We start from the raw sequence: 16,116 nt of genomic DNA, 5'->3' as shown, positions 1-16,116 counted from the left end.
ACTTTTTAGTATTCTTGAGAAGTAACATTAGTAGAATTTGTCCACAAGAACAGCAATTGACACTGCTTGTCTTGAACTCTACAGTCATGCAATAAAGCACCTTACTGGCTAAATAAACTATACTTTGAATTGAATTGAAATTGAATTGATTGAGTTAATTGTAGTACTATAAAATCTGCAAGTTATTGCAGTCTCTTCAGTGGATAGTACTCATGAACATTATCAGGTGTTCCCATATTTGGTAACATAACATTACAAGAGCAAATCTGATGCTCACCTGATCAGAAGATGTTAGATTTGGTGGTGATCTGCCTTCTTCAAGAATGAATGAGGTTACTGCAAGAAAATTTGAACAACATTAATGACATGCTTACACTTGGGTTTCAGAGAAGAACAACAGTCCCTTGCTCAGATTGACACGAGCGCCCTGTTAATGAGCGACATACGCGGAACTTTGTTTGCGCTGACCAACATTTTGACGCGTAATCGGCCAATGAGATTATGATTGCCAGACAATTGAATCAGCCAATAGTCCGATTCAGTGCGTCACCAAAATATTGTTTGTTGGATATTTGAATTTTGGACACACTCAGAACCCCACTTCCGTGTTTACACTGTGCACGCTTTCAAAATGTAAACAAGTGACGTTCTTCTTTGACAGAAACTGTAAGCAAACATGTAGCACATTTCAAAAGTGTGGCATTTTATATACAACAAATACTAAAGAGGACCGGAGCAGAAAAGATTGTTGAACTGTGCAAGTGTCACAGCAGTTTTGAACCCGATTGTAAGCACAGTGGTAGTAATTTTTGTACGAATGGAAAGAGAAATATATATAAATTTATTTTGTAAAATTAAGAAGGGATGGTAGCCACCAACCCCCCACAGTGTCATCGCCCCGATATCTCCATGGTAGAAATCGCCATGGTAGGTTGAATCCACAGCCACGAAAGGTCATTTTATTCCGACCTTATGAGACGCATATAATTAGCCAAGTGACCTGACTAAGGCTACTGACAATAGCCGGGTAATTGATTTTTTCGCTGTGTGAGTAAGCTTGTATACGACATTGCGGTCAATGGTCATACTGCCTACACTAGAGTAGTGAGTGCAGATTATAGCCTGCGCGCTGTAGTCCAGGGCCAACGCAATATAAAATTAGCGATTTTGGTCAGATTTTGAGTTCAAGACTCACGGCCGCTTCTCAAAGCGCAAAACTAACGACTATCATATCTGTTCAACACATATTTTCAAGTGTATGAGACCAGATCTGGTTTCTTGAGACGAAATCATTTACGGGAGATATTCATCATTTTGTAACCCTCTATCCGAAGATTTTCATCTGATATCAAAATCGTGCATAGCAATTCACATGTATCGATCCCGTGTATTCATTTTAGTGTCTCTGCTGCACTAGCCAGGCGATGTCGGTGTGCCCCCTATCCCTTCCCTTTGGTAAACCATGTCACAGAAAAGCTTGAGAGCTAATATATGATGAGTTCAGTTTTCTCAATTTGAGATATTGGCCAATATAAATGGTCTACTGGGCTATTCCAATTGAAATCCATACACCCTCTATGGAAGACATGACCTTAATCGCTCAAAGGTGTGAATGGGACTACCTGAATGGTTCAAATGGGACTACCGGAATGAGTAACCCCATTTGAAATTCTCACTCCCTATGTGGGAGATTCAGGTCATGTCTTCCATAGGGGGTGTATGGATATCAACTGGAATATAGCCCAATATAGTTCTTACCAGGTTCCACTGTTGAATTTACTACAGGCACACTTGGTATGGGGCCTCCTGCAATGAATAGAGAGAATTGGTATGGTTACGATAAGCATGATCAGGGCTTAGAAAATGGTGGGATCGTAGAATTGCAGATCCATGAAAATATTAAAATAAATTGGGATGACTTGTAAAATGCAATTAATTACCAAAACTGTCACAAGAAATGCTGCACTTGTCATTTTGTTTTGATGTACATATTAGTGCATCCAAAGATTCTTTTTCTAGACAGAGAAGCTTAAAACACCCCAAACCATTTCTGTGTGGCAGTGACACCAGTTTGCAGGTGAAACAGCTACCTCAACATGTTGAAGTCATAGTAATGTTAACACAAAGGTCTACATAACTCACAGGAAATTGCAGACATTTGCTCAGAGTTTTTCCATAAGAGCTCATAAGTTCCCAAGAACATTTTTCATAAGAACATTACAATGTTCTATAATGTATACTGTTACGCTTTTCATACTCAACATATAGCTACCGTGAATATTAGAACACATGAATAAGTTCTTTTACGTAGAGGTCCATGTAAGAAAACTCAAAACTGAAATTAACAAACGAGCAAAGTAATTCAAAATTGACCCAGCGCGAAAAATTACAAAAGTGAAAATTACCACTTTTACAGAAGCTTAATACTCAGTTTGTCTCTATTCCCTATTCCAGAAAAATACAGCACTAATTTTTGGGGATTAAAAAAAAATTATTTGCTCTACATCACAGCACATGCTAGGACAGCACGCACCTCTGTTGAACATTTCTAATCACCCAGAATTTTCTAAAAGAATTCTCAACCCACAGGAGGGGAGAATCTACACACCTTCCTGTATAGCACCTTTAGCACGACCATGTTCCAAAATGACACTACATATAAAATCAACCCTATAGACGAATCTCATTTCACGCATTCCTATATACACCTCACTGGCAGCCATAATTGGGTCCCCGTCTGCTACAATACACCCAAAATGTGAAATGATTCGGCCTTGGCGGGAATTCTAAACTGCATTCCATCACCCATGCTACACGTAGACAAAGAATGATGAAAGTTTACAACACAATACAATATAACATCGATTTTTAAGCCACCCAATTGGGCAGTCACAACACCTGTTGGTGCAGCGAGGACCCAGTCATGGCCGACCAAATCCTGACCATGACTTGGCTCGTGAGATTCGTCTATACATAGTTGAGCAAAAGCTATCACCAGTGGCGTAGCGAGGGGAGGAGGGGGACACATGCCCTGAGCACCACCTTTGGAGGGTACCAAAATGACCCAATTCAGCATTGATTCTGCGCCCATCAAAGCGATGAAAGCCAAAATTTTCAAAGATCAATTTAAGACCGATAATCAACTTTATTATAAAATTTATTAGAGGTATAGGCCTTATTTGTGCAAATTTTTGTGCACGCAATTGTTTCAAAAATTGGGGGGTAGGGGCGCCATCTTGTATCTTTGGGGCCCCATTATGTATCCTTAGCCCTGGGCGACATTACCTCTAGCTACGCCACTGGCTATCACACAAAAAGCAGGTCAATATTTGTCCCATTTGGTGCCGATCATGTAACCCTACATCTTGTTGCACTTATTAATAACTTACCATAATAGAAAGCATATATAACTAATCCTTCAAAAGCAGCTAAAAATGTGATGAGTACTGAGAACGGCAGATTCAGCCATATAGATCTGCAAATTGAAAAACAAATCGAAAGCAAATTTGTGATTGCTTCTGTGGAGTGATTGATCATGTAGTAGAGGCCAATGGGTCAACCGTCTTGTTGTCTTGGCCGGTGATCAGCTGATCAGCCAATCAGCATGATTGTTTATCACCTCTGTGTTTGGATCAAATAAGCTTGATGCACAGCACAGTGCAAACCATAAGAATTAAAAAAAACAGTTGTTGTATCATATCATATTTCAAAAATCATATGTATACACAAAAATGGCAGAAGAATATACACAAAGTGGCATAAAAGGTCTGCAGGATATCAGTTAGCTACAAACACAACCTCTGCACTCTCTCAATAATTTGAACCGAAAACGTCAAGCATGCATGAGCTCATGATCATCCCATTTCCAGGGCCTATTTGTAAGTCAACCGGGGAACACCTTCTAACCTGGGCCATCCCCACTTTCCAGAACTATGCCAGTTATATATACCTAACCATGGACCCAAGATGGGTCACGCACAGCAACCTCATTTGGTTGATAATGCATTTCTCAGTGCGAGTTCGTTTTTGTGGAACGGTCATTTTGTCCCCCCTTGCATGCTTAAAAACACTGGTCACATGTCGCTGACTGAAACACTACACAATGCAAGGTGTGCGACAAACAAGGACACACACAAGATTTTTCACCCTAAACTGTGGACCTACTTCCAACCGAGGACTGTCCTCGGTCTCAAACTGCTGCAAAAGACCTCAAATGCATGCTAGATGCTTTAAACGCTATTTCCCTGAAACCGAGGACCACACGTATGAAAACTACCGTCCGCAGAGGGTGATGGCTAAAATTCCGCTTTCAGATTATACACACAAAAAATCCGCCATTTTAGTCCACGGTTAGGCGATGAAAACATCATACACACGTCCTCGGTTAGATAGCAAAACACAATGTCCACGTTTGGAGGCAAACACAGACAGGGGTGTGTGTGAGGGTGCATCAGCATTTGTAAATGCCTCCAAACAAGGACCTACATAGATGGATACACACCATAAAACGAGGACACACCTCCAAACAAGGATGTCCTCGGTTTGAAACTATGACCAGGATGATGTAAATGATGGAAATATGCATATAAGATAGCATAATATAGGTCCCCATAGGAGGTATAGGATGGGTCGCAGTTGGATAGTAAGTTGTCTGGTGTGTCTGTGTGAGGTTCATGGTGTGTCGATTAAAAACAGGTGTGTGAGTCCTCGGTTATATCCTCGTTAAGTTGAGGTCCTCATTTGAACGTATTTACAAACAGGTGTGGGTGTGTGCATAGGGTGCTCCTAGCATACATTACCTAGTCACAATAACAGGTACATTGTACTTACACTTTAGCATCTGTCATACTGCGAGCTGATAGGATCCTTTGGACGGCAGTTTGACCAACTGCCCATAGAGGCAGCGAGTTTAGCCAACCTCCAATGACCAATGACGGGAAGGACATACGAGCGGTTAGATCTTTTGGAAAACTGCAACAAGAAAACAGTAAAAAGACTATTAATCATTTGCAGGTGACTGGTAGGATTATCTAAAACAACAATCACAAGTTCAAAATAACTTCATATCCCTCCCCCTACCCTCCCCCACATTAATTCATTTTGGTATATTCTGAAAGACTAAAAATTTACTGTAGACATGAGAAACCTTTTGAATTTTTTATGGTTAAGTGGAGATGATAAAATCTTAGAGTGTTTCACCAAAGCTTAATTCATAAACTCGATCACAGAGCGCTGCAATGCACTGCTTTAGAAAAGTGATGGGCAATAACCAAATTTTGCGATGCATCGCTCCTCGCTTTTGCATTTATACTTATCACGCCAATCACGATTACAGACGACAATTAAAATATTCAAAAGGCCACAAAATACATTTTTAGAACTTCCAGTGTTGTCAATAATTACAGCTTTCAATTAATTCATCACCAAAAGTCAAGAAAGTTGAGAAAGTTAAGAAAGGTAAATTAATTTGCAAAATAATAGATCTAGTTGGTAGGAAATGATTGGTTGATGCATTTACGTGACAAGCGACAACCACCAGGAGTTTTAAATTCTTCAAATTTTTCAACTCACAAAAACGACATACAATGTAATTTTTGCCTCATCCGTGGTTTCTATCGATTGAGCAGTTTGATGCTCTGAACACAGAAGTAAACACTGAGTATGCATGAGAATCGCTTTTCTGCAAAAGCAATTAAATATAAACTCAACTGTATACACCGGCGTGTCCAGGATCTGTTCCTGCGGGGGGCTCAGAGGGGCTTTCAGAGTTATGCGGGGGGCTTGATGGCTAAAATTGCCAAAAAACGGCTGATTTTACATGATTTTTAACAAAGTGCAGGGGCTTCAGCCTTCAGCCCCCAAAGCCCCCCTGGACACACCACTGGTATAGCATCATAGATTTAGACAGAACTATAAACCTACTAGAAAATGTCCAGTCTATCTTCTTCATGGTTGAATTCCCAGACATAGGCAAAACCTCCTGCTTTTATTGTTCCCATTATGATAACCATCAGGGTGGTCGCAAACATGACACAGAACATTATGACGTCTGTCCAGATTACCGCTTTCATGCCACCCTGTATCAAAGAAGAAAAATCATCATTCAGGGATGCAGTATATAAGTACCATTATGTGCAGGGTTGCCAAACCCGCGATTTGGTAGCCCAATTGGGCGACTTTTGAAGATTTTCCCCGCGACTTTTGACAATTTCCGGTCCCATAGAAACCCCTGGGTAAGAAAAAAATTGGGCAACCTTTCAACATGAGCTCCCGCGACTTCCGCTAGTTTCCTGCCCCATAGAAACCAATGGTAAAGAGAAAAATTGGGCGACTTTTCGATTATTTGACCCGCGATTCGGGCTGAAATCTTTTGGCAACCCTGATTATGTGACCCACTCTGACAAAACCAGGAACAAGTTGCATTTTTGACATTCCATGATTTGAATATCAATGTAAGCACTAGACAATATGCTTTAAAATGATACCAAAATTATATATAGCATCAATACTTTTCAAGATATGCATAATCTTGATATTTTTGCCAAATTGCTATTCTGAGTAATGGGCCAATTTGTTTCCCACCTTACACAGGATTGTATAGGGATTATCATAGTTCAACTGTTATTTATTTACTTAAATAAACCTCTTTTTAATAAGTACTTTCAAGGATTTGAATATCCTCTTAGTCCCAAATAGAGTAAAATACCACTAAATTAAGAATTGGATTTTTTTAAAGGGAATGTCATCTTTAAAGGCCTATAACTCAAAACAATTTCTGGCGACTTGTTCCGGGTTTTGTTGGAGCTGGTCACATATTTACTCTATAAAAGCCCAAATTTTATTAAATGCCCCCCCCTCATCTTTTTTCAAAGATAAGTGACCAAAATACAGAAATTAGGCCAAAAAAAAAAAAGGTTCGTCTCAAAGCTTGCACGTGCGTTTGTAAAATCCCACGATTTGACAAAAAACAAATGCGGAAATAATCGATGAAAAAAGTCAGGAATAAAAAATTTAAAAATCGCATTTCGCATTTGTTTTAAATTTCTCGTGAGCTTTGAGACAAACCTTTTTTTTTTTGGCCTTACCATGCCATAATATGTAGGCCACAAGAACGTAAGCTTAAAACTGGCCTGTCATGATCGTAAAATTGGATGGACAAATTCTATCCTAACTTACACATTTCCATCCTATTCATTGCATTGGTGGACTATAAACTTTATTAGATAAAAATGTGGATCCAAGATTGAAAAATGCAGAAATCCACAGAGGAAATTTTTTAAAAAAACCACAGAAATCTGTGGAAATACTGAATTTTAAATTCTTGTTCATAGAGTGCTTGCACAGCCTGCAAGGTCAAAATATTGTTCCGATGTATATGTGATTTTGCTGGAGGACCACAAATGCACTGTGCATTAAAATGGGCAATAGGGGAAACTCAGGTTCATAACATTCTGGCCCTGAAAATGTTCAATTATATCCAATTAATATTTTCACCAGAGAAATTATCCAAACATTGTTTCTCTATTTTTTCAGCAAAAACTCACAATTGTAATGGTGAAATTGTACTTTCAAAGAAAAGTTTTCATGTAGCTGTAGGCCTACAGCATGACTGTACATTGAAAACTATGTACAGAAAACTGTGCTTGCTCATGTGTGTTGTTTTTTTTGTCATTCAGCACACTTGACTGACTTCAGCAAATGTCAGTATAGTCATGGAAATTCCATGGTATTGTTTGCCCTATTGATGACCTACTGTGCAACAGTCCAATAGAAGATCTCTGTGTTGACTTACCAATGTAGTATAGAGTGTGCATACCAAGCCAGTGATTAAAATAGTTTTCCACAAGTCAAAATTAGTCACTGCAGAAAAGATAACAAAGAATAATTTGATAAACTTGTAAACAGGGAATCATGCATCGTGAACCAGAACAAACACAAACACTGTGGAAACTGAATGTAAACATAACAATTAAGAGAAATGGATAGTTCAACCATCGAGCTACTAATGGAAGGAGATTCCACAGAAAAATCCTAATCCTCTCAATAGGGTTAAGCCGATTACGCTATTCAACGCGAGTCATCACTTGAATGGATTTAATCAGTGCAGTCCCTCAAACACGGCCTTTGATGTTTATGATCGTTATGCGACAATATCGATCATCTATTTTAAAATGAAATTTAAGCCGACCCCCCTAGGTCCCGGGGGGGGGGGCACTTCAATTTGAAATGGATATAGGTGTAGGGCTGGCGCTTTAGCACTAAGGGGCATTCGGTGAGAGCAACATGTAAAAAATATGGGGTCATTGGGTGAGAGCATGATTTTTGGCATTCGGTGAGAGCAAAATGTAAAAAATATGGGGTCATTGGGTGAGAACATGACCTTTTTTTAAATGGAATCTTTGGTGAGAACCAAAATAGCGCCACAAAAACCTCGAAAATCAAATTTCTAGTTCTAAATGGCTTCAAATTTCTTTATTTTTTCAAAATAAGTAACAAAATCAGTGATAAATGGAAGTTGCTGTTCAAATTGAAATTGTAAGGGTCTTTGGGTGACAGATCAAATGGAAAAATAGGGGGTCTTCGGGTGACAGAGCGCGGAGCGAGCATGTGGTCGTAAAAAATATGGGGTCTTTGGGTGACAGCGATGCTGAAAAAGGGGTCTTAACAGCCCTACATACGCGTCACCTCCAAAGTTGAGTGCCCCCCGGCCCGGGTGACCTGCATCGAAATGGATGGTATTAGTGCCCTTTTGCATCGGGTCACATGGTCTTCGATTGCGTCATTGTGTTTCCGAGTTCAAGTTAATTTACTAGCAAAAACCTGATCGAATTCCCCCTTTTCCTTCCAAAGTTACGGCGAATATTATTAATACCCTCCTTGATTGGTTCAAAATTGGACACAATATTCATTTTGGCCAATTGGTAGGTAGTTCTCATGGGGTTAACAGACCCAATGTGTTACAATTAAATACAACTTAAGACAACTAAAATTAACAGTTGCCTGTGCAAAAATCAGAGAAAGCATGGACACAAGAATCAAACTTCTGTGTGCTTGGCAGTAACCCCAAATCATTGAGTTTTAGGCCATTTTGTATGGATTTTGCATATGTACATTTGCAAAATGAAGGCAACATCAAGAGCACACAGGCAATTACTGTACGAACCATCCTTATGCTTGAATCTTGCAGAACATCATTTTGAGTACATTAATGAAGTGACCAGTTCCTCTAGACCTTCACATTCACATTATCAGGGGAAAAAGCAACATATAAAAAACAAAACGAGTCTACAAAAATACAAAAAAACTCTCAGTAACATGAAAATGGTACACAAGTTTTTGCTGGTTTCCCTGATTTGAAGTTGTCAGAGCACCATCAAGTGCTCTCATCAAGGGGGGGGGGGGAGCACCGGAGCTCCTTCAAGGGGGAAGAAGGGGAACAAAAAAGAAGGTACATTAGCCTAAGCAGTATTTTCATTTCACATAGCAATGCATCCTTGTTTCTGAGACAAAACTATTTTTAGCATAATATCTAATGAACCACAGGTAAGTATATGGTCAATTCCAGCCAAAGCGGGACAAAATTCTCTCTGGGGGCCATTTTGAAAATGTTTTCCTTTTCAATTCTAGACTTATCAAATGAGACGATCATATCTAGTGAATCATCAGGTGGAAGTCCCATCGGATTGAAAAATAACTTTTCTTGCTAGACCAAATAAAGTGTTATATGCGCATATGCATGTTACCCACGAATTCAAGCCTTTTTCACCTGTTGTACGCCATAAAATGTCACTTTCTTTAATATCTTTCAATATTTTATGTGTGACTCATATACACTAGAAATCGGTGAAGACTTTGAACGTAAAATAGAATTTTATTACATATATCTACAAAGAAATATTTTGGTTATTACAAATTTTAAGAAGGAACCAGGTGTACAGTTAAGATTGTGTCAGTTCTTCGAACTCTTTCCAAGATGGCTGTCATTTAACATTACTGTATTATTTTGAAAGATTAGAATAAATGCTTCATATAAATATAAAGTTAGATTTTGTATCTCGTCGCAGGATGAGGATCTCGGATGGATTCGTGGGTAACAACGTCTGGAAAATAGCAATTCAATTTTATTTTTAAATAAAAAAAAAAAACACTTTTCCGTATGTCAATAATTCAGGCTGCAATGGCACTAAATCAAATTTTAATCAAAATACAGACTACATGGAAAATTTAGAATGGATCATTATGGCATTTTGGGTATAAAATTTTGAGAATAATGAAGTTGCCAAATTCAAATAGACAGAGCAAACAGTTTTATATTATTATTTTAGTAAAATCATTCCATATTTTCATGCAGCAATATTCTATTAACTCGTGTTTGACAGTTCCTATGAACTAAAACACTATCAATACATTGTTAACTATAATTTAAGTGGGGATTCGTGGCCAACCAAAATGTTCCTGGGTAACACATATTTGAAGGTATGTATTGGTAAGCGGCAAAATAGAAAATATTACAGAAAGTTGGAAACCATCATGCGGTTATTCCCCCCATTGTGTTTCAATGATTCCCGTTTCTCTAACCAATTGCATTTACCCAAAAAATGGTAATTTAGGATAATCAATCAAAACTTCATGATACAGCTGCAGTATACCTTCAAGAGGATGCTATTAAACAGGACTGCGTTGGCCCCTTTTTCGCATGTTTTCAAAATGTTAAGATGCATAAGAAACATATAATTTACGAGTAAATCCTTGGATTAAGTGGGTAACGCCAATTAGTGGGTAAAGCTATAAGTACTATAGTACCGTTTGGGGTTTGCGTTTCTTAGGTGCATAAACTGTAAGTACTGTACAAATTATAGCATATATACCCATGGCTTGAATATGTGCTGATTTAAACTTAAAATAAACAATCTCCTTGTTTTTCAAGGTTAGCATCTATTCGGGATTCGTGGGTAACAAAAGTTTAAACCGTCATAGATTTTTTTTAAAGCGGTGAACGTATTTTTACGATTTACAATTTTAAGTGCTTGTCAAACTAAATTCAGTGTCCAAAGTCATTAAATGTTAATTTAAGTTATGGCAATTATATTTGCTGGACTCGTGGGTAACAGTTGATACGTGGGTAACGCCAAATTTGATTTTATGGAATTTTATGGGTAAAACGCAGCCCTCAAATTAACCCACGGCACCGACGGCATATTGCCGTGGGTGCCCACCCCCATTGCCGCAATGCCCTCAAAATATGTCCTTTACCGACGGCAGTCACTTGTCGTGCCCTAAATGAAGTTGCCGTGGGTGCCCTAGCCGCCAGCCCTGCCCCTTCATTATAAAATCATTAACAAGTACTGGTTAAATCCCGCAAAAAATTGTGGAAAATTAGATCGAAAATATTGAACACGATCGCTATTTTGAGCATCGTAACCCAGCTACCAATTAAACTAGCCTATACACAATAGTTTGTTGTGACTTAATATTCATTACCCCTACGTATTCCGTAAGCTTATATATTCAGCCAATCACATCGGCTTTTATACATTATCTGGTTTCTCTTCATTTTCTCGATTGGTCAGAGAAACACCTTCAGCGTACTATCGACCAATCAGAAACGCTGTTAGTAACTAAACAGCTAAGCTTCCTCGACCTCGTGTCATGAACAAAATCTGAGCGCTGGGCAAATCAATTAATCTATCGATTAGCAAAAACATTGACTTCCCATTGCAAACCGATGGCGATACCCTTCCGGTATCGTCTTATCTTTTACATGTAAGCCCATCTCTAGATATTTTTTGCACGAAATAGTTTTTATCCCGGCGAATTTGATCAATATTATTACCAAAGTTACAGCTGTTTCATCGCTGTTTCGAGTCAGTTTTGCAGCTCAGAACTAGGGATCGCAAAAATTTAAGTAAATTAAACTGTTGATATTTGATTGATTGCTTATTTTTAAAGCAGGTTTTTTAAGCAATCATTTTAGTTTTAGTGTAAAGTTGAGAGTCGAATTTTACTTTGGTGTCGAATTCAGCTGACGGCAATGCATCTATTCGCTTTTGAAAAATTGCCTTGGTGCCCTTCTCAAATTTTCAACAGTTGCCTTGATGCCCTTTTGATATATTACAAATTGCCGTGCTGCCTTGCCTTTTCAGTGAAAATCCATGGCAATTATCAACTTGCCCTAAAAAAGTTGCCGTGCCCCTTCAGATCCTTAATTCGAGGGCTGGTAAAACGTATTTGCATAAAATAATCACTTGGACCTCAGAATTATAGAACGAAACTTCATTTCATGATATAGTCATTTATGGCATATTCACTTAACATTTTTCAGAACGATCATTTTATTTTTGATACGCTGGGTAACAAAATTATTAGCCAAATTGACTTAATGGCCTCTAGAGTCCACAAACTTAAGTGGAATTCAATCGTTTTACATATGATGAGAGATCATGCAAACGTCTTTCTAACGGTAATAATTTCATTTTGATTGAAGGACATTCAATGACATATATGGTGCTTTATCTTTGAATTCATGGGTAATGCCAATTCATTTAAGCCATCATAACTTGTCCCCTGGTAATGACTTGCTAGTAAAGGCCTATATGCACAAAGAGAGCACATTGGACGTGACATGATATGCTCCATCAATAACGTGATTTCCTTTATTAATGACATTTTAAAGTGGAAAGTTAACATAGAGAGAATTTTGTCCAGCTTTCGCTGGAATTGACCATATACCGGTACATGGTATAAGTGTGTAATTTACAGATATATGTGATGCGATCAAGCAAAATCAGTCGGAACTCGGCAATAATAAATTTTCAGTTTCTTACAGGATAGTAAAAAACATTTACAAAGCTGGATTTTGCAGAAAACCCCATTGAAATTGAACAACCAGTTCTAAAGATATGAGCAATAAAAGAGTTTCCAAAACAAGAAGAAACAAAAGGAAATATTTCCTTTATTTGGCTATATCACAAAATCAATATTTCCGAGTTCCGACTGATTTTACTTGATCGCATCACATATATCAAAATCACAATAACTAAATTCTGGCACGCACTTTCATGCTTTTGTGTTATGCAGCCCATACACGATCAATTTGATTGATCAATATTGGGGTCCCTACATGTAGATGCAGGATTGAATACAAAATAATATTTCTCTTCAATATTATTGAAGAGATCTAATCTAGTTTGATTTTCTTGGTGGCTGAACAATAAAATGAAAATAACTATTAATGTGCCTGTGTACAGTGCACAATGGCAGATATCTAGGGTCTATGATATTGATTGTGTATAGACCGCATTACCAGGATAATATTTGTTGTCTGCGTCACATGCTGTTGCAGCTCAAAACTATTGCTGTATTTCATCATATTGTTATTTTATATTTCAGCATGCTTCTATTTTTCATGAATGGACATGAGATTGTAATAAGGCAGGCATTTATTTATTTTTTCAGGTTTGGAATGTCTCTGGACCTTAGAGCTAAATGCTAGGATTATTCATAGTTGATCTACCAAAAAAAAAAAAAAAAATTGTTAGTGTTTTAATATACAAAGTGATAATTTGTGTTCATGTGACCATTCTCTATTAATGATTTCAAAATGCATTGAATTTGTATTCAATTTTTTTTTTCATTTTTTCGTCTACCCACCCGAAAAATGTGTCGGGTACCCGGTACTACAAATGTATATTACCCAAAAATGCCTATTGTAATATTGTGATAATACCTCAAAATTAACATTCAAAGCTAATTTTACAGTGCATCACACCCCAATTTGATGGTAATTTTAAAAAAATCACACAAGGCAGCCTTTTCAGATGACAATATACATGTGGTGCAGATGGCGATATGAAATGTCAGAAAATGACAACATCAACATGAAAATCATAACAAAAAGGCAAACTTATTTGTGACCCACTCTGACAAAACCAGGAACAAGCAAGTCTTTTTTGAGATTTCATGATTTTTTTAAAGCTTTCACATGATACCAAAATTATACAAACAGCAGTAATACTTTTCAAGATATCGATAATTTTATAAATGATACCTTGATTATATGCTATTCTGATAAGGGCCAATTAGTTTCTGCTTTTTACACTAGATTGAATAGGGATTATTCTAATTCAACCATTAATTATTGAAAATAATCCTCTTTTTTAATCAGTACTTTCAAGGATTTGGAAGTCCAACTAATTCCACAGTCAAATACCATTAAGATGAAATTAAGAATTTCAAAATTTGAATTTTTTATGGGAATGTCACCTCTAGAAGCCTATGTGTAACTCACAAACATGTCTGGGGACTTGTTCCAGGTTTTGTGGGAATGGGTCATATTTACCTGCTTCAATTGCAAGTGCCGGTGAGTAGGCCACAATAGCAATGTAAAATGATGTCTGAAATATGAAGATGCTGGCTCCAATTATACGGATCACAACATCAAACCTTTGGTCCAAATACTGAAAAGAAAAGATATGTACACAAAGATAATTTATGGTACAAATAAAGCCTTATGTTTGGTGATGAGCTCATTAACACCCCCCTTAAAATCAAGCCATAAAATACATACACACATGTGAATACATAGGAAGCATTGATAATGCTGGGACACAACATTTTGCTCATATCATTGGCAATTGTTGGCCTACAGACATGATTGACCCCCTGGGGTGGTGAGGGTGGGGGTGTTACTTTGATATTGTTTGGATGGGGGTGTGAGGCTCCAGACTTGAAACCCTTACCCATTTCCAAGGGCCATTTTACCGTGGAAAGGTACCCATTTCTAAGGATTTTCTCCAAGGATTTTATTTTGAAATATAGACCCATTTTCAAGATCAAGATTTACTCATCAAGCTCAAAAATGGACCAATGTCTAAGGATTTTCCAGCAAAAAATATGGCAGGGATGTAAGTAACCCTGAAGAAAAAATACGGAAAATACGGAAAAAAACGCGTAAATTCGGGCTAAAAAGCCCAAAATGGGCTGAAAATAAAAGAAATTGCGTAAATCTGGACTACAAAATTACAGAATTCTGTAAAAATACAGAAAACTTACATCCCTGATATGGACCCATGTCTAAGAATCTTTTTGCAAGAGAGCAACCCATTGGAGCAGCACATCCCCATACCTTTTTTAGTATCCCACCCCCTCATTTTTTTCAGTTAAATGGTTCTCTTTTCAATGAAAACAATCATTAAATTTCAACATTTTATGAACATGCCTAATCACCTCCATTTGAATTGCATACACCCTCTGAGAAAGATGCAACCTGAATCTTCCACAGAGGGAGGGTGAGTTTCAAATAAGTTTTTCTTTCAACAGCCATGGTGTTACTGTCTATGATTTATTTTAACAAAGTACATATAAATGATGGCTGATTTTGGTTAATGTGCTAATTCCAATTGAAATTCATACAGAAGATATTTCCAAAATCTTCCACTAGGGGTAGTGTGAATTTTTAATGGAACAGCCGAATATTGCTTTTAAATACCTCACCTCATATGCACTTGTGATCTTCAACCCATAGAATACTGGAACAAATATGAATACAATAGATGGGTAGAGTAAACACTGGCTGAATAAGAAGTCCAAGTATAGGCCACCATATGTGTAGATCTCGGCTGGGATACCAAGCAACGTGATGGGCGAGATGAAGGATGCGAGGAGCGTCATTGCTACCGGAAGACTGAATACACTTCTGTCTGCTAGGAGGAAGCTAAATCGTAAAAAAAAAAATTGGAAGTGAAAAATATTAACATCATAGTACAAATCTCTGCTGGTAGGATCGAGCAAGTAAATGACAAAATGGGCTATTCCAATTGAAATCCATACACCCCATGGAAGGCATGACCTTAATCTCACACAGGAGGTGTAGATTTTAAAAAGTCACCTATTCATGTAATTGAAATTCACATTTCCCATGGAAGACATGACCTTAATCTTCCACACAGGACTACAGGTGGTGTTGATTTTAAAAAGTCACCTATTCAGGTAACACCATTTGAAATTCACATTCCCCATGGAAGACATGACCTTAATCTTCCACACAGGACTACAGGTGGTGTTGATTTTAAAAAGTCGCCTATTCAGGTAACACCATTTGAAATTTACATTCCCCAT

At 37.7% G+C, this 16,116-nt stretch overlaps 1 protein-coding gene across 1 annotated transcript in view; it reads right to left on the bottom strand.

The window, feature by feature from the left end:
• Positions 1-16,116, bottom strand: part of LOC140139151 (sodium-coupled monocarboxylate transporter 1-like) — a 35,770-nt gene that overhangs the window by 3,715 nt on the left and 15,939 nt on the right. Inside the window, exons 3-10 of the mRNA XM_072160932.1 lie at positions 15,493-15,712; positions 14,339-14,456; positions 7,793-7,860; positions 5,923-6,077; positions 4,831-4,971; positions 3,390-3,475; positions 1,759-1,806; positions 278-336 (exon numbers count right to left, since the gene is read on the bottom strand). Of these exons, the coding sequence (XP_072017033.1) occupies positions 278-336; positions 1,759-1,806; positions 3,390-3,475; positions 4,831-4,971; positions 5,923-6,077; positions 7,793-7,860; positions 14,339-14,456; positions 15,493-15,712 (895 nt within the window). The remainder of the gene's footprint in view (positions 1-277; positions 337-1,758; positions 1,807-3,389; positions 3,476-4,830; positions 4,972-5,922; positions 6,078-7,792; positions 7,861-14,338; positions 14,457-15,492; positions 15,713-16,116) is intronic.

The sequence above is a fragment of the Amphiura filiformis genome, chromosome 18, assembly GCF_039555335.1.
Source record: "Amphiura filiformis chromosome 18, Afil_fr2py, whole genome shotgun sequence".
Taxonomy (NCBI): Eukaryota; Metazoa; Echinodermata; class Ophiuroidea; order Amphilepidida; family Amphiuridae; genus Amphiura; species Amphiura filiformis.
The sequence above is the reverse complement of the archived record's forward strand: the minus strand, read 5'-3'. Positions and strand labels throughout refer to the sequence as shown.